The 19,153-nt window shown below is 40.9% G+C and overlaps 1 protein-coding gene and 1 long non-coding RNA gene across 5 annotated transcripts in view; one reads left to right on the plus strand and one right to left on the minus strand.

Annotated features, from left to right (window-relative positions):
* The window catches only part of EXOC6 (exocyst complex component 6), a 318,511-nt gene that overhangs the window by 181,754 nt on the left and 117,604 nt on the right, over positions 1-19,153 (minus strand). The window contains exon 1 of one of the 4 annotated variants that reach the window (XM_060034468.1): positions 5,884-5,990. The exons of 2 other annotated variants lie outside the window; for them this stretch is intronic. In XM_060034468.1, the coding sequence (XP_059890451.1) occupies positions 5,884-5,984 (101 nt within the window). In that variant the 5' untranslated portion in view covers positions 5,985-5,990. Of the gene's footprint in view, positions 1-5,434; positions 5,548-5,883; positions 5,991-19,153 lie in introns of those variants that run through there. One more of the 4 variants, XM_060034464.1, reaches the window with a different exon arrangement.
* LOC132439356 (uncharacterized) lies at positions 6,161-8,469 on the plus strand. The gene is made up of 3 exons (XR_009522345.1): positions 6,161-6,189; positions 8,009-8,167; positions 8,308-8,469. It is a non-coding gene; the product is annotated as an uncharacterized lncRNA (long non-coding RNA).

Below are 19,153 nucleotides of genomic sequence, written 5' to 3' on the forward strand. Positions count from 1 at the left end.
TAGAACAACACAAACTACCGAAACTGGTGCAATAAGAATAGAAAATCAGAACAGACCTATAACAAGAGATTGAATCAATAATCAAAAACCTTCCAAGAAAGAAAAGCTTTGGTGACAAATTCTACCATCTATTTAAAGAAAAATTAACACTATTCCTTCACAAACTCTTCCAAAAAGCGGAAGAGTAGGGACACTCCCTAATTCATTCTATGAGGCCAGCATTACTGATAACAAATCCAGATAAAGACATCATAAAAAAGAAAACTACACACCAATATTCCCTATGAATATATATGTAAAAATACTCAGTAAAATATTAGCAAACTGAATCCAACGTGTTAAAAGGCCAAATGGAATTTATCCCAGGAATCTAAGAGTTATTCAACATTAAAAAAAATAAATGTGATACACCACAAAAATAAAACAAAGGGAGAAATAAAAACACATTCATCTCAATTGAGGAACACTAACCAACTCATTCTATGAGGTATTATTCTCATGCCAAAACCAAAGACATCACCAGCAAATAAAAGACCAATATCTCGAGAATATACATGCAAAAATCCTATACAAAATACTAATAAATGGAATCCAGCAACATATAAAAATGATTATACACTATGACCAAGTGGGATTTATTCTGCAAACCCAAGGTTGGTTTACATCTGAAAATTAATTAATGTAAAACACCACTTTGATACAATAAGGGACAAAAGCTACATGATCATCTCAACAGAGGCAGAAAAAGCAACCGAAAAATTCAACGTTCCTTCATAATAAAAACACTCAACAAACTAGGACTAGAAGGGAACTTCCTCAACCTGAAAAACAGCATCTATGAAATTCCCATAGCAATATATGAGAGTGCCAGTTGTTCTACAACTTCACCAATACATGGTATGGTCAGTCTTTTATTTAGACAAGCCAATAGTGTGGTGGTTTACCCCGTAGTTTTCATTTGCATTTTTCTAACAACTAATGATGTTAATCTTCTTTCCATGTGCTTATTTGCTCTCTACATACCTCCTTTTGTGAAGTATCCATTCAAATCATTTACCCATTTTTTTAAACATATTTATTGGACTATAATTACTTTACAATGGTGTGTTAGTTTCTGCTTTATAACAAAGTGAATCAGCTAAACATATACATATATCTCCATATCTCCTCCCTCTTTCGTCTCCCTCCCACCCTCCCTATCTCACCACTCTAGGTGGTCACAAAGCACTGAGCTGATCTCCCTGTGCTATGCGGCTGCTTCCCACTAGCTATCTATTTTACATTTGGATTTACCCATTTTTTAAATGAGTTGTTTGCTTTCTTATCCGTCAGTCTCAAAGACTTCTTTTATACATTCTGGATGCAATTTTTTTTTTTTTTTATCAGAGATGTGACTTGCAAATATTTTCTCCGTGTCTGTGGCCTGTCTTTTCATTAACAGTGTGTTTGAAGACCAGATGTTCTCAATTTTGATAAAGTCCGATTTATCAATTTTTTCTTTTATGTATTATGCTTTTGTAATAGTATCTAAGAAATCTTTGCCTAACCCAAAGTCACAAAAATTTTCCCCTGTAGTTTTTTAGTTTTTTAGTTTTTTAGTTTAGGAGTTTTATAGTTTCGCATTTAACGTTTAGGTTTATGATCCATTTTGAGTTAACTTTTAAATATGATGCAAAATACATTTAAAAGTTCATTATTTTCCATATAGATATCTGACGTTCCACTACTGTTATTTAAAAAGACTATCTTTTCCAATGAATTGCCTTTACATCTTTGCCAAAAATTAACTGACCATGTGTGTAAACCTATTTATGGAGCCTTCTCAGTTTCACTGATCTATTTGTCTAGCTTGATGCTAGTACCACACTGTCTTGATACTGTAGCTTTATAATAAATCTTAAAACCAGGTAATGTAAATTCTCCAACTTTTCATGTTTTTCTAAGTTACTTTGGCTATTCTAGGTCTTTTGCATTTCCATATGAACTTTAGAATCAGTTTGTCAATTTCTACCAAAAAAATTGCTGGATTTTTATTGAGATTGCCTTAAATCTAAAGACCAGTTTGGGGGAAATGACATCTTAACATTATTGAATCTTCTGATTCATGGATACAGCCTATGTGTACACTTATTTAGGTCCTCTTTAATTTCTATTAGCAATGTTTTATAGTTTTCAGGTAAAAATCTTTCACATTGTTTGCCATATTTATCCCTATGAATTTCATATTTTTTGATGCTATTAATTTTTTATTTCAATTTTTGATTGTTCATTGCTGGCACATAGAAATACAATTGATTTTTGCATACTGATTTGATGTCCTATACCCGTGCTAAACCCACTTAACAGTTCTAGTAGCTTTTCTATGCATTCCATAGGATTTTCTCTATAGATAATTACATTGTCTGTAAATAAAGATGATTTTCCAATCAAGATTTTTTTTCCTTATCTTATTATACTGGCTAGAACCTCTAGTACAGTGTTGAATAGAAGTTATGAGAATGAACATCCTTGCTTTATTCCTGATTTTAGGAGAAAAGCATTCAGCCTTTCACCGTTAAGTTTAATGTTAGCTACAGGTTTTTCATAGATGCCTTTTTTCAGGCTGAGGAATTTCCATTCCTCGTTTCTGAGGGTTTTTATCAGGAATGAATGTTAGATTTGTCAATGCTTTCTCTGCATCTATTAAGATGATCATATAATTTTTTTTAGTTTAATATGAATTACGTCAGTTGGTTTTTCAAGTGTTAACCAGCATGCATTCTTGAAATAAATCCCATTAATTATTTTTATATATTGTGGATTTAATTTGCTAAAATTCTGTTTAATGTGTTTTAGTGTGTGTATTAATAATACTGGTGTATAGTTTCCTTTTCTAGAAATGTCTTTGTTTAGTTTTGGTATCAGGTTAATGTTGACCTCAAAAATTGAAGTTTATCAATTTTACTGATCTCAAAGAACCAGGTTTCAGTTTCACTGATTTTCTCAACTGTTTTTCTATTTCTTATTTCACTGATGTCCACTCTGATCATTATCATCTTTCTTTGGCTCTTTTGGATTTCATTTGCTCTTTTTCTTCTAGTTTCTTAACTTAGAAGATGAGGCCATTATTTTAAACCATTCTTTTCCAGTAGAGGTGTTTAGTGTATTTCTCTCTAATTATAGATTTAGCTGTATCCCACAAATTTTGATATGCTGTGTTTTCATTTTATTCGTTCAAAATACTTTCTAATTTCTCTTTCCATTTCTTCTTTCATCCATGGGTTATCTAGATGTGCGTTGTTCAGTGTTCAAATATTTGGGAATTTTCCAGATACTTTTCTACTGACTTCTAATTTAATTCCATTGTGGCCAAAGAACCACATCATATGCCAGGCCCTGTGAAAAGTGTATAATATGCTTCTCATTTAATCACCTGGCCTCCTCCAGGAAGACTGATCTGATAAAAAGTGAGTCAGGAAAAGGTCAGGCTGAAAAAAATCTGCCACTAAGAAAAATAATATTAATAATAACTATAACAACATAAGCCTACATGCCAGCTAAAACTTAATTGAGAAATAACAACAAAAATTAATCTTAATGCTGAAATATTTATGGATGAACTGCTGTCTGGGATTTGCTTCAAAATAACCCAGGGTGAGGAAGAGTGGAAATGGGAAGAGATCAAATGAGACTGGCCAGGGGTTGAAATGAAGCTAGACGATAAATTCATGTGGTCCATTAGACTTTTATACTTTTTAAAACACTTAAATTTTCCCATAATGAAAGTTTTTTTTAAATTTAGTATTTGCATGTCACTCAGTGAAACCTTGGGAAAAGATAACAGTAGCTTAAATTGTTCAAGAGAAAAAACCACTAATAGTGCCTTCTACATGTGTGTGCAAAGAGTCTGCTTATAAATGAGAGATGACAAGTGTATATATAGGATAAGTATGAGTCAACATAGTTCGCTAAAAAGAAGAGTGTGGATTTCAACAAAGTGAGCAGGTTACAAAAATGTCCAGCAAAATAGAACAGAATGATAACACCATGAATACATATATTCTATTTGTGTCACAAGAATCTCTCAATATACAGTTGACTGTTGAACAATGAGGGGTTAGGGCCTCGGACCCTTCATGCAGTGAAAAATCCACATATAACCTATAGTCAGCTGTCCATACACTGGTTTCCTCCATATCCCAGGTTCCACATCCTCGGATTCAACCAACTGTGGATCGTGTAGTACCACGGTATTTGCTATTTAAAAAATTCCAGGTATAAGTGGATCGACAGTTTAAATCCATATTGTTCAAGAGCCAACTGTATTTCAAATTTTTCTTCTAAGTCAATTTCATCTGCTATCAAGGATACTGCCTAGCACATTTTCTCAAGAAGAAGCATCTCCTTCATAACCAATACTATTTTCAAAAATGGACTGTTCTGATAACTATACCACATACTGTACTCTTTCAGTTTCACCACGCAGTGAGGAAAACAAAGCTTCCTTTTAGTCTATGATTTCTACTTTCATTACCAAATGCAGAGTTTTATGAAAAGAATTACATTGAAAAATTAAGAAAATGCGCTAATTATTCTTATCATATCATAAATGGAACTTCATTTGACAAAAATATATCAGATGCCTACCACATGCTCCGTGTTAGGCATACAGCAGTAAACAAATAGGCAAGGTCTCTAAGGTCCTGAGCTTTCTGGGCATCTAAACACCTACCCCTCCCCTGTCTACAAATAAAGAATCAAGGTCCAGAGAAGTTAAATGATTTTTACCCATGACCTCACACTTCATCAGTGGTTAGACTAGGGTAAACCAAGAACCCAGGTCTCCGGATTATCAGAGCAAGGTGGATTTACATCATAACTTGAACTGGCTTCACTTTATACTACATCCTCAGTCCACAAAATATCCAGCGCTCCATTTCTAGGAATGTATCCTGAAGAAATAATAATGATTAAAGCCCAACGAGTCCCAAGTTCCCTAAGCGAATAATAATTTCATTATCATCACAGCGAAAAATGAAACCTTATGTTTAAAAGGCACTCATCCTTGAAGAAAGTGCCTAACGCTCTAATGGATCACTATAGTACCCGGCTAATATTCTATTAGGGCAGCAGGTATTCAGTCTGGAATATTCATTGTTCTTGTACTATTTTTAAAGGGTGGAGATTCTTTTTAAAATAAACTGCGAAATGCATGCAAAATTAATGAAACGTTCGTAAATAAGTAAAAGCTCCCCAGGCTTGCAGAGCGAGCGCACGGTCACATCAGCGCGTTCCCGAGCGTCAGCTCCTCCCCTCCAGCCCAGGCTCCCTCCTCGCCCACTCTGGCCGCGCGGGAGGGGCGATAATGGTGCCGGCGTCTCCCGCTCAATTTCAATTCTCCCACGCCCTCGGCAGCCCAGCTCGCCAGGGTTTCCACCTGCGCGAGCGTCGGTACCTCGGTCACGCCGGCTGTCGGCACTTAACCTTCGCCTCCGCCACGCCCGCAGCCAAGCCGCCCCCGGCCCCTGCACGATCCGAGAGCCAGGAAGCCCCAGGCGCGTCCTCGAGACCCCAGGCCAGGGCCGGGACTGGACTGAGAAGGCGGGGCGGCGCCGCGGCTCCCGCGGTCAGAGGCGCCTTGGCAGCCACACCCTCCAGCTGCGCTGTGACAGCTCCCGCGGCTGCGGCGGGCCGCGCCGACAGGTGTAGCCTCCCGTGCCGCCCCGCCCCGGTCCCGGCTCAGGTCCCGGCCAGCCGCCCTGAAGCGCCCCAACCTGCCCGCCCGCCCCCTCGCGCACCACCTGTCTGGCCGCTCCGCGCGCCACCGGCGGCGGACGACCCGCCCGGCTCCCGACGAGCGGCCGGAGGGGGCAGCCCGACACCCCGGGAGGATGAGAGCTTTACCGGAGGGTGGGCCCCACGCAGGCGGTGTCGGTGCTCTGGATCTCCTGCAAGATCCGCTCGTGCTCCGGAACGGTGCCCAGACCTTCGCCGCTCTCCGCCATCTTGGCTGGAAGCTGAGAAGCCAGCGAGGCGCAGCGCCGCGAGAACCGCGGGGGCGAGCGGCCTGTGGCGCGAGCGCGAGGGGGCGGGGAAAGGGGCGGGGCGGGCGGGGTGGGGCGGGCAGCGCAGGGGCGCGCGGGTGGCGTGGGAGGCAGCGCGCGGGCCCGCGACCAGGTGTCGGGTCTCCACACCTGCGGGGAGGCCAAGGTACTGCCGGGGGCGGCGGGGAGTGGAGACGCATGACCTCCAGCTCTCGCTCGGCACTTGTCCCTAGTTGCTGTCTATTAACTGGCTGGGCTTTAACATAGATCCCTGTATTCTGTGTGCCCGACCCTCTGCTACGCGCTGGGGATACTTTAGTAATGAGGGAGGTCGACAATCTGTAATAAAAGCTACGGGAACGTTTAACAGGGAGGCCTGATGTACTACTCTGGGTGGTGGAGAGTCAGAGAAAGGAAACCGTGTACTCAAGAAAAGCAAAATGGTGTGTGGGAGTAAGATTTATTTTAGGAATGAGCCAGGAAGATCCCAGCTGGCGACTGCTCTGAGTGGATTCCTGTCCCTGCCCGCGGGAAGTCCACAGAGGCCAGTCAACTTGGAAATAAATTATAAGAGCCAGAAAAAGTAAATGACGTAAAACTATGACACCTTATGGCAAAGATAAAAGTGCAATGTGTGATTTCATGCCAAAGTCCTAGAACCCAAGTGCCCCCAAGTTGCTGTGGCTGGGATAAGGCGTGGAAGCTCTAGAGAGCAGTGGGCATCAGCGAGATGGGAAAGAAAGGCAGGTGGCTTGGGCAAAGGTACTAGTGTAGAAGAGTTCTGTTTAGTGAAGTGTTTGTGGGACGCTGAGTAAAGCAGTTTGTCATGGTCAAAGCAGCGACTGAGAAGGTTAATCAGGAAGAGAGTACATACCTAGCCCTGAGGGACAAATATTTTCTGGTCTCCATTAATCCAGGGCTCTGAATGTCCCTTTGAGTCAACCAAGCTCTTTACTATACAGCTGTGTAACTCACTCCTTCAGTGAGCTTTTTCTCGAAGCTTTATACTACTTCCATCCTTCTCCCACAAAAATCCTGGGAGGTGATATTGCATAATAATTAAGAGCATGAGCTCTGAAGACTGGTGTCTTCAAGTTAATTCCCTGGTCCTTCACTCCACAGCTGGGTGACATTGTGCAAGAACCTAGTCCCTTTATAATTCAGTTTCCCCATCTGTAAATGACCATAATAGTACTGTCTGCTTCATTTTGCTGTCCCATGTTGTGTTAGCTTTCTATTATTGCTGGAACAAATTATCACAAACTTAGCTTAAAACAACTCAAATTTATTATGTTATAGTTCTGTAGGCTAGATGTCTAATATGGGTCTCACTGGGCTAAAATCAAGGTGTCAGCACAACTGTGCCCTTTCCAGAGGCTCTAGGGTAGAATTCATTTCCTTACCTATTTCAGCTTCTAGAGGCCTTCCACATTCCTTGGCCCATGGCCCCCTTCCTTAGTCTTTCAAGCCAGCAATATTGCATCTCTCTGACCATTCTTCTGTAGTCACATCTCCCTTTGACTCTGACCTAGGCTAGAAAAGATTCTCTGCTTTTAAGGACCCATGGCATTAGGTTTGACACAACCCCGTAATTCTGGATAATCTTCTATCTCAAGGTCTTAACGTTAATCACATCTGCAATATCCCTTTTGTCATGTGAGGTAATATATTTGCAGATTCCAGGGATTAGGACATGAACATTGTGGGGGAACCATTATTCTGCCTGCCACACTCAGTAAGGGCCCAATAAACATTACTAACATATATAAATGTCCTCCTTCCTGTTGTGAAATTTCTGCCCTCCTTGGAAACTTCAACTCAGATTTATCTCCTTCATAAAGATTTCCCTAATGAATCACAACCTTCTCCACTGACACTAGATTCAATGTAGCACATATATCCGTTCCACCAACAACTGTTTTAAGAGTTTGCACTTGTTTTGATTAGTTCCTTTTTATAATTTGAATTTTGTTTGTTCTGTACAGTTGACCCCCAGGGAACTGAAACACGGCTGACCTCAGTGCACACTGGCTTGGAAGACTAAGGAAGCTCTGCTACATCCAAATACTTATTCTACCAAGAAACCCTATCACAAGCTTGTTTCCACTGTCTTGATGGTACAAGAGAATCCACATCTTCTCTGGGTAATCTCACTTCCACAAGCTGTGAAAATATACAGAAAAAAAAAAAGAAATCCCTTCCCAAGTCCACCAGCATTTTCACACCATGTTAAGGTCCTTAAGTTCAGAGATGACTTTTTTTTTAATTTTGCAATTTCTTATAGTTCCTCATAGAGTCCTGCACATGGCTGAGAGAAAGTTGGAAGGTCTTCAAACCAGACAATGCTCAAGTTCTGAAGCCATTGGAAAGAGTTCAGGATGAGTTAGAAAGGAGCATTCCAAACAGGTCTGAGTAGGTAGGAGTTTAATTAATCCATTATTGGTAACAATTAGGAATTCAAACAATATCAAATTGTAAAAAGTTTCTTCAAACTTGCTCTTTATATGTTGACATTAAATGTAACATCTCATAATATTGTGTATTCAGTTGCCTTAATAGAAATCTGCAGCACAAACAAAACATTACCTCAAACTCCCTGATGTTCACTTTTATCAGGAGCTTCAATGCAAGAAATGATATTTATGGACTTTTGTCAGAGGATATAAACTTCATCCATTCCTCTGGTTATTTAAAATTTTATCCTTGGATGGAGCCAAATACCTGTACCTAGACCCTAGTGTTTTGGCCCTTCATACCACTGTTTTTCACTGAGTAGTAAAAAACTGAATTTTTTTCTTAGCAGACTGTGTCCTCCATTGCTGAGGCACCACCACCTGGTGTTAGCACATCTGAAATGCAGGTTCAGCTCTTGAGAGGGGAAAATAAGTCTTTTGAAAATTGAACCTGAAACCCTAGCATAAGATCCGAGAACAAATTTTTACTGTCCTACAAAGTGAACAGAGAGCCAGTTCTCTCTGCAGGAAATGGCAGGCTATCTTAGCTCAGACGATGAGCAGGACCAGAATGCACCGTTCTGAAGCGTAAAGCAAGGTGAGGAGACATATGGCACAAGCCAGCTTCTTATTTGGCAATGCCCCATACTCGTGGGGCATTCCTTTCTGGAGTGTTCATTACCCAGACCTTTTCCCCTTCTCTTCTCCAACCCTGGTGCCTTCTATCTAAACCCAGCTCCAAATGCCCGTGCCCTGGGAAGCCAGCCCTGCTTACATACTCCTCACTCCTGGCCTGTTTCAACACCTGCCCATAGACATTACCTCAACGTTAAGTGGCAGTATCTTCCCCTCAAGTCAAGATGGAAGGAAGTCCATATACCACTTCTTCTTCTGAAACAGCTCTTGCTGGTTCCCTCTGTGGCTTCTGACAGTTCCGTTAGTACCTGAAGTTTTTGCTAAGAATTTAAAGCTAAATGTCCTCAATAGCTAACTATGTAAATTTTAATTATGGACGTAGCTATAACAAACACTGAGTAAAAAGGCCTAAAGTGCTACATTTCTAAAAGCCTCCAAAATGAAGAATTTCAGCTATAGGCCAAAATAAAAGCCATAATAGCTATTTACTGAGCACTATTTGCTAAGCCCTTTATATTATCTAATTTAATCTTTAATAATTTAATTCATAATTTTTTTGGTAATTAAATTAATACTAATTTTACTAAAATCTAATTTCACCCTCTAGGGTACTTTTGCTATCTCCAATTTAATTTGAAGAAACTGAGACTTAGAGAGATTAGGTCACTTGTCCAAAGCCACACAGCTAGTGAGTTGGAGAAGATGGAGCTAGTAAGCTGTTCCTGTTTTTCCTGTTAATAAAAAAAATCAGATAAGAAGACTGTTCCGATGTTGTTTTACCCAGGGAATAAATGACTTAGTCTGGTCTGAAGAGGTTGGGGGCAGTAGGGCACACTGGAAGACTGCACATGCATGTTGAGTTCTTTTGGGGGCAGTGGATATTGACTTCCAGAGATCCACCCAAAATCTCTTATCAGGACTCCCGGGAGGGAAAAGATGTATCAGGAAGACTGACAGAGCAGGAGACTGGCAGAGCAAGAGACGCGCTCTGTGTCTGGCAGGAAACTAACCAGCAAAGTAAGGGTTTAACCTGTAGATAAAATCTTAACCATTAATGACTTATACTTTGAGCCGCTTCTCTACAGACTAATAAACAATCTTGGGAAAGCCCCTCCGTCAGAAGGAGGCCGTAGAATGCCGCTGCCCAGGTCTGGCATTTAAATGTTTGGGTTCAAATTCCAGTTCATCTCTTACTAGATGTGGGGCCTCGGTAGAGTGACTTAACTTGTCTAAGCCTCAGTTTCTTCAAGTGTGAATTGGGAGCAATAATAGTCCCTAGCTCACCAAGTGGTGTGGAGATTAAAGGAGATAATATATGTATAATGTTGCATGAGCATTGGAGACGAGGATTATCCAACATTTGTTATTAAATCAGGAAGCCCAGAATTTAGCTTCCTCTTTGGTAAAATAATAATAAAAACCAGACACAATATTGTTCTTTTTTTCTAACTATTAACAAAATAGCCTAATTTTTTATCAGCGTTCTCTGAACCTGAACCTCATTTTTTTTTTCTGAATGCTCGATGGGAGGAAACTGCCTGATAGCTGTTCCTGTTGTGGCTGGGGAACCAGGGCCCTGTCTCTGGGTTAGACCCTTGGTTCTGGATCCACTTTAGTGAGCCCTCCGGATCTCGCTTTAAGTCAAGGGTCTCTTCATTGTCCTTGGAGGCACACACATCATGGTGCTGAACAATCAGCGAGTCTGTCTGCATTTCCAGGCATGGGACAATGTCTGTATAGTTTACTACCAGCCCAGTTAGTATTTGTTAAATAAATAATCCACATGCAAATACTTCTCGTGTTAAGCTTAATGTTGTAAAAGCATGTTTCATGAGGTAGGGTACAGCCCTACAGAAAGATTCCCTTTCTTACTCCTAGGAACCCTATAGCAGACTTCCAGATCTTTATCCTCTCAAGACTTTGCTAATATCATTCAGATGTTTCTTAAAGAGTTTAAGAGCCTTTGTTATATAATTGCAGAACTTTATCAAAATGTAGAGTACAGGCAGCCTTTATATATTGGCTCTTATCAACTAACCCTTCCCTGTGCCTCTTAGCCACTCTTTGGGGCTGTCTTGTCCGCGGCTTTCCTCCAGCTTCTACCTTGTTGGTGCAGTGACCCCAGGTGGCCATAGTCTGTAAGTGCAAGAGAACGTGAACAAAGCCCAGCCAGGCCTGGGAGGATTCCTGCTGCAAAACTGTGTCCAGGAATCTGTTCCATATCCCACAGGGGAGAACAATAGAAGGAAATCTGAAATTGAAGCCAAATAAAATCAGTTTTTCTGAAATATGGGCCAGTCCTCAAAGAAGTTCAAAAGTAATTAGCCCCAGGTTCTCTTCATTCAACAACTGCTTTTATTGAACGCCTGCTGTGTGCCAGGTTCTGTGCTGAACTCTCAGAGCTGGCTCATCCACGCGGGGCCTAAGAAGTTGCTCTTGGGTTAATGCTCTGCCATCACCATCTTGTAATTCTTAATAATTTTTTGAACAAGGAGGACTGCATTTTCATTTTGCATTGGTCCTGTAAATTGTATCACTGGTCCTGCCCTCAGAACGATGTCCTGAAAGCACCATTACATTGCTCATCCCAAAGCTGAACATTTTAAAGTCCACTAAGCAATTAAAGAGCAACAGTATTTTCTCTGAATTCCATTGTCTCCTTCCTCTCCCCACGGCACCCCAGCGCCAGCTTATGACACCATTTTCTCTTCTCTTTCCTCTTTCTTTCCTCCTCATTGTTGGCTTTTTATTCCTCACTCTTTCCCCACTTAGCTTTTCTTTATTGCCTTTCGCCCTCTCTCCCTCTCTTCTCACTCGTCCTATTTTTTTTCTTCTCTCAGCAAAAAAGGATTTAGAAATGTAACTAATGTAATGTAATGAAATGTTAATAAAGATAATAATAGCTGACATTTACTCCCTGGCCCTCCCTTTTGTAAAATAGGATCCCTGGACCTCCCTATCCTTCACCCTGATTTGTTATCTTTCATAGCATTTATTACCGCTTTTTAATTTATTTTTAGCTCTTCACTAAAATGCCAGCTGCCTGTGAGCAGGGAGTTTCCAGGTCTCTTGATGTTGCTATATCAACAAGACCATTGCCCATCCTCCACCACTGCCTGCCACATTGGAGATGCTCCATAAATATTTACTTAATGAATGAATGAGCATTTGCTATGTATGAGCCACTACATTAAATACACATAACGCCTAATTCATATAAACCTTTCAGTAGTTCTATTAGTAAGTTGCATAGAGGCAAAATTTGAACACATGTCCTTCTGGCTCCAGAGCCCATTCATTTAACCACTAAATAAACAGAACTGTCTCCCTGCTTGGAATACTTAGTTCCCAACATAAAAAAAATGGTTTTTTTAACTTCTCTCTAGTGTTCCACTGAAGATCAAGCAGCTAATGGTATTATTTAAGTGTTCAGTGCAAATGTGGCAACTACACAGCCCACCGTCATCAGGGACCCCAGGCTTTCCTGAGGTGCTGCAGACGTGGCAGGCCTCAGTCATGATTAGGCCCACAGTTCTTCCTGGATTCCATTTTATACCCACAGCATGCTGCACACTACACCACTCCCATGAGAGATTAAATGAGGTCATGATATTACATTAGCATCAAATATAAGAATTAGTAAATAGGATTTTGAAAAGGGATACCTCTCTCCCCTGAATATTAGGCAACCAAAATAAAATTTACATTACTCAATATTTTCCCCCTGCTCAGAATTTCAAGATGTTGTGAGTGCTTGTTTACGTCAACACTCTAAAGTATATATTATATTATGCTGGAAGATATATCCCGGATGTAAATTAGACATAATAATAGCTAAAATATTGAACATTTACCATGTGCTAGGCCAGCATTGTGCTAAGCACTTCAAATATATTTGAGATAGGTTTTATTATAGTTCCCATTTTATAGTTTCAGAAAGTATGGCCAAAATCAAATAACTAATAAATGCTAGAGCTTTGATCTTAACATACTTAATGAAATAAGATTTAATAGAAACCTTACATTTCTGAAGATAAAAACAGCAAGAGCATCCTAGAATGTCTACAGCTGAATTTAACTAGTTATATTTTTTAGTGTGTCATTCTAAAATTTTACTGTGTTTACAGTTTAGGTGGTTGTTTTTTGTTGTTGTTGTTTTAATGTTTTCTGTTCTTTCCTAAAAGCATGTTATCTTCATTCTTAAAAACATTAAAGTCAAAGAAATAATAATATCCTGTTTGCTCTTAAACTGTTAAAACTTCATGGTCAGCTTTTGGAAAAGAGCCCGAGAGAGTCTGTGAGTACAAGTGTAAAACAATTATGTTATCATAAAACAATTACAAAAATTTCTTCTGGTACGTCATCATGTACAATTCCCTTTTCCTCCTATTTTTCCCAGCCCTCGGCAGGGCTTTCTTTGGATATGTCCTCTTTTTCTTCCTCCCACTAACACTGCAATGCCCTTCAATCTCTTTATCTCAGTCTCAGCTCTAGCAATAAGACACACTGTAATTTCTGAATTCAAATTGGTTCAGACATGTTATGATTTCAAGACCTGTTCTAAGAGGCTAACAACACACCTGCAGGAACCTAAGAGGCGTAATGAGCCCAGGCTATATCCAGGTATGAGAGGGTATCCATTGGGGCCCAGGTCTAATGAGCGAGGCCTGGCAGCAGGACGTTCTAGTGTGCATATGACCAATGTAAGGATGCTGCTCTACTGTGTTATCCTAAGACCATAGCTACCATTGCTATTTTATCTCAACATGAGGATTCAGAAAACCACTACCAATGCATTGGAATTGATATACTACTAGTTGAAAGCTATTAACTATCCTTGTTCAAGGAAGTTGGTAATGCTGAATAAGGCTGAATAAGGTACAAGTGTTGTAGTTTCTTTTCTTTTCTTTTCTTTTTTTTGGCTGCACCATGGGGCAAGTGGGACCATAGTTCCCTGACCAGGGATCAAACCCGTGCCCCCTGCAGTGGAAGCATGGACTCTTAACCACTGGACCGCCAGGGAAGTCCCTGTAGTTTCTTTAAGCATGGCTCCAGACAGCCGGTAAGCCTACCAGGGAGAGGCACGCCCCCTAGAGGCAGCATCTGGCAAGGAGTTGGGCATATCTAGGCCAACTGGAGGGACTGGAGTAAAAATAAGAAAACCTAATAAGGATGAGAAAATCTAGTGGAAATTACCATATGGTGGTAACATGATAAAAACAGTGATGCCCAGGGCAAAAGGATTAGGGTAGCAAAACTAATTCCAGACCCCCCCTGCTCATGAGTTTTAGCCTACCAAGCATCTGCCAGCCAGGTAATTTTGAACGACCAAAGCAAAGCCATGCTAGGACAACACAGGCACTAGCAGTAGGCCTTTCTTCACATTTCTCCCTTTTCTTTGAAATTCAGTCACTGTCTGCACGGCTAACATCAAATTCCAATTTGCCACCCTGGAAATTTATTCCCCAATTCAATTGTTAGAGCTGCCTGAGATGTCTTTATTGGGTATTTCATTGGCAACACAAATAAACCATGGAAAAACCATAATGTCTCAACTCTCCCCTAAAACTATCTCTCCTTTAAAATTAATACTTTGGGCAGTGGTTCCATTTCACACATAGATGACAACCAACACAGGACCTCAGAATCATCTGATTCTTGTCCACTTTTCCAGCAAAACAGAAAGAAGACCAAAGGAGTTGACTCAAGGGGCCCACTGGGAGAGTCAGGCAGGAGACAGGATGGGAGCAGCCTTGTATAAAGTCAGGAGGTAGGCGGAAGGCAGCCCGGGCAGGTGAATGAGACTATGGCCATCGACAACATGAGTCCCGGTCCCAGCAACCCCCTCACGACTCCTAGGTGGAGGAGACCCATTCTCTCAGATGATGGTGGGGCTAAGTGTGCCAGGAAGCCTTGCACACCCTGTTAAAGAAGGGCTGTTGAGCCATCCTTAAAGGACACTAGCAGAAATCATCTCTGGGTTTTGAGTTCCTGAGCTCTCTGAGCTCACCTTGCTAGAGAAACAAACCCCACCTGACCCTGATCTGAACGCTGACCTTGAGCAGGGCCACCTCAAAAACAAGGTGGGCAGGGAGAGGAAGCTAACAGTTTAGGATTTTACAACAGAAAACGTCTGTAGGAGTAATGCCTTTCTTCTGTGACAGGGAAGGACAACTAGGAGAATTCTTGGATATTTTCTCTACCTCAATTCCCAGGTGCAGGGTTTTCCCTGAGAATGTTTCTCCGCTGTATTCCCAGCCCCATCCTCTCAATGTCCTAACCCTCCCCTCACTGTCCGTTCCAGCCCTTGGGCCAATCTCCCTCCAGCCAAACTTCTTTTCCACCCTCTCTGCCTTTAGAACTTGTAACTATTCAAATATTTTAGTCTTCTCTTCTTCCCCGAAATGATGACTTTCTCTCTGGACTACCTTCTTTCTTTTGCCTCGCAAGGTCATCATTAGTTCAGAAGCTCATACAAGTCAGTTCAACGAATACTTATCTAGCTACTGTGTGCCAGGCATGGTAGAAGCTTCTGCAGAGGATGCTAAGATATAAGTAAGACACAGGTTGTGCCCTCAGGAGTCTTTAGCCTGAGAATGGTTATAGTATAAAATACACACACACACACACACACACACACACACACACACATCCAAGTGAGTCAGAATAAATGCCCTGGATTCTTTGGGGCTTCAAAGGACGAAACGCTCACCTGTGGCTGATGGATCAGAACATTTGAGCTGTGCCTTGCAAGATGGGCTGGATTTGGGCAGGCAGAAATAAGAGTGAAGGATAATAAAGGAAAGGAACCATGAGCACGAGAAGGAAGAAAATCTCAGGGCATATTATCAAATAGTAAACACTCCAGTTTGGCCAAAATGGAAGTCCTGTCTTTATTTTCCAACCCTCATATTTGGCCACATGAGCTGATTATGGTCCATAAGAGCAGTGAACCAGAATAGGTGACATTGGAATATCAATGACATGCACAGGGATGTGTAGAAAGGCGTCGAATGCTAGCCTAAGAGGTCTTCATCTAATCAATGATTACAGCAACAGTTTAGGAAAACTAATTTTGGTGACTATTGTCCCAATTAAAGGCTTGTTAGGAGCTCTGTTCTATCTTCCAAAATAACATCGAGGTGTTTTAACAGTAGCCTTTGGAAAAGACGGCTCTTACTCCTCATTCAATAACCTAAATCAGGGCTTCCCCGGGGGCGCAGTGGTTGAGAGTCCGCCTGCTGATGCAGGGGACATGGGTTCGTGCCCCGGTCCGGGAGGATCCCACATGCCGCGGACCAGCTAGGCCCGTGAGCCATGGCCGCTGAGCCTGTGCGTCCGGAGCCTGTGCTCCGCAATGGGAGAGGCCACAATAGTGAGAGGCCCGCGTACCGCAAAAAACAAATAACCTAAATACAAAGCTAACAGTGGGCATTCCAGGTCCACTGGTGGTGATGACAGGCAGCACCTGGAGAAAATATTTGTGCTGTGTCTACTCTTGTGATGCTGGGAGAGTGCTGTGACTGCCAGATCTAAACCAATTCTTTTCTTTAGGAAGACCAAGTACAAGACTGGGGATATTTGCCCTCAGAACAGAGGGTAGGACAAGAACTAAAGCAGGAAGTCAGGTCCGGTACCAGAGCAAGACTAGCTGATAGTTCCAAGGATGGATGAAACCTGTAGATGTTGGCCAGGGTTGTGAGACCAGGAGAGAAGTAGAGGGGGTCAGGGGTGAAGACCAAGGGCTCTAAAGCAGCAGTAGCAGCAGAGGCCACGGTAAGTAACACACATCCAGGCTCCCTTTATCCCCCTCTCATGTTTCCCTTTAGACTTCTGACCTAGCCACCAGGGAGATGCACAAGTTTTGAGAAGATGCTAGTACGGTATAAAGTATGTTCCATTTGGAAAAAATTACCAAGTTTCCTATTAGTGAAAAGCTTTAGTTTCTTCTACCTATTGAATAGGGTAAAAATCACCTGCCCTTCTTCAAGGATGTTCATGATGCTCAGATAAAATGAAGGTGTAAGGAACAGCTATAATGGAGCTGTAATTATTTTTCAACTGCACCTACATATTGACAGCCCAAGAATCAACAAATAAATATCAATATCTTCCCATACCCCCAACACTACCCTGGGCCATTTGAAAAGATTCAAAAGAATTTATTTAATGCAAAATCAAATTTAAACATTTGGGAGAAATTTATTCAGATTTAAACTGTAGGATTTCAAAGCATTTTGTCCTGGATCTTTCTGAGACTGAAAAGACAAGAGCAAAAAAAAAAAAAAAAAAATCCTTTCACTTAATCTACAAATATTAGTCAACAAATATTTATTGTCTATCACTGTCACATTCAGTGATTGCCATCCTGTTCCCACACTGATAAGTGTCAGGTACAGGCAGACAGTCAAAAAGACTTAAAATTTTAAAACTGCCTGTTTAACACAGAGATACATGGTCTTTCATTTTAATCCTGTCCTTGAACTATGCAAATTAATCCCCATCTTAGCAAAGAAGCTATTTTTAAATCTTATATAGAAATAAAAAATACATATCCGAAAGGTCACTATATACCCAAGGGCAACAACAATACAAGTAAGCATTGTACGTTTTTTTCCTACAACTCACATCCACTCACATATAAATGAGTCTCAATCTATTTGGAGTTGGCATGAGGTCCTTTTTGATCACTTGAAAGTCAGTTCTATTTTTTAACCTTGTGGTGATGAATCATGAAACAAATACAATGCAAAAAAAAGTGGATTATTTATTTACTGTCATTCCTCTAAGGATAAAATTTTGAAATTAGGTATGTACAGAGTTGTAACCATTTTTCAAAATTTATTTTTTATTCTGTTTTAGAGAAAAGGATAAAAAGAAGTGAATAAGACTACCTTATGACCACTAAAGAAGAAACAACAAAATATAAAGGAGCCGTACCTTAAAGTAGCTTCAATGGGCAGCTCAAAAGATTGAATCTCAGCCAGGACATTCTCATAGGTTTGATCTGGGTCTTCCACCAACATTGCTCCTGATTTTCCAGCCGCAGACATCAGATTTTAAGTGCCAAACAGTTGTAATTTATAAGAGAAATACAGTTTTCCTTATAATTATGACAAGGATTCTGTGTTCACCCAGAGTAGCAGCAAAAACTGAGCTCACTGTCTGACTTCATGCTATCAAAATCCTTGCTTCCAAGAATGTTGCACAGCTGTTGCTGTCCTGTCTCTACTTATAACATTTTATTTATTATTAACCTTGACACAGTTCAGAAAGTTCCTGCCTGATGCCTGCTGTATTTATTTACTTGTTTCTCAAAGACAGTAACTGCAAACTTTGGTAGGAATTAGAAGAATTATACTATAAAAAGTTATTAAGTACCATCGACTTGTTAGGGAACATATTATAATGTTATTTATGCTAATTACACCATTGAAGCTATGCTCCTAGTTATTCCTGCAACTATACCCTTGCCCACAACCCTAAAATATATAATAATCAGAGAAAAACATAACAATCCTATAGGGTATAATTTTGAGGTCACTGGGCAAGCACCTTGGTTCCCCATCTGTTTCACTTCTCCACACTACTCACTGCTGTGTGAAGTTCCACCATTATAGAGCCATTCCTTTTTTTGTCTCCTGTTCAAATACAAATGCTCCTGGAAGTAAATTTTAATCCTTATCAGTCATTTATGCCTTACTGTGAGTGAGTTTGCTAGACCCTTTCTGCAGGATAGATTTTGATGGGGAGGGCGAAAGCATGAAGGTGCCAGGACATTAAGGGGCCTGGTTGCCACTGAGAGGAAGAAAGTGTGCAAGAACTAGAGGCCTAAAATATCAAGGAAAAATGTGGCCGACAGCCAGCCCCAAGCTGGCCTAAAAAATTAAATGGGTACATATTTCCCATTACCATTTGTACTAGATCTTCCTCAATTCTGAGTTTAACCTCATGCTTTCTTGCCCAGTACAAGAAAGTGGTTATTTAAGGGATAAGTAGGGACTTCCCTGGTGATCTAGTGGTTAGGACTCCGTGCTTCCA

Source organism: Delphinus delphis, chromosome 16, assembly GCF_949987515.2.
Source record: "Delphinus delphis chromosome 16, mDelDel1.2, whole genome shotgun sequence".
Lineage (NCBI taxonomy): Eukaryota > Metazoa > Chordata > Mammalia > Artiodactyla > Delphinidae > Delphinus > Delphinus delphis.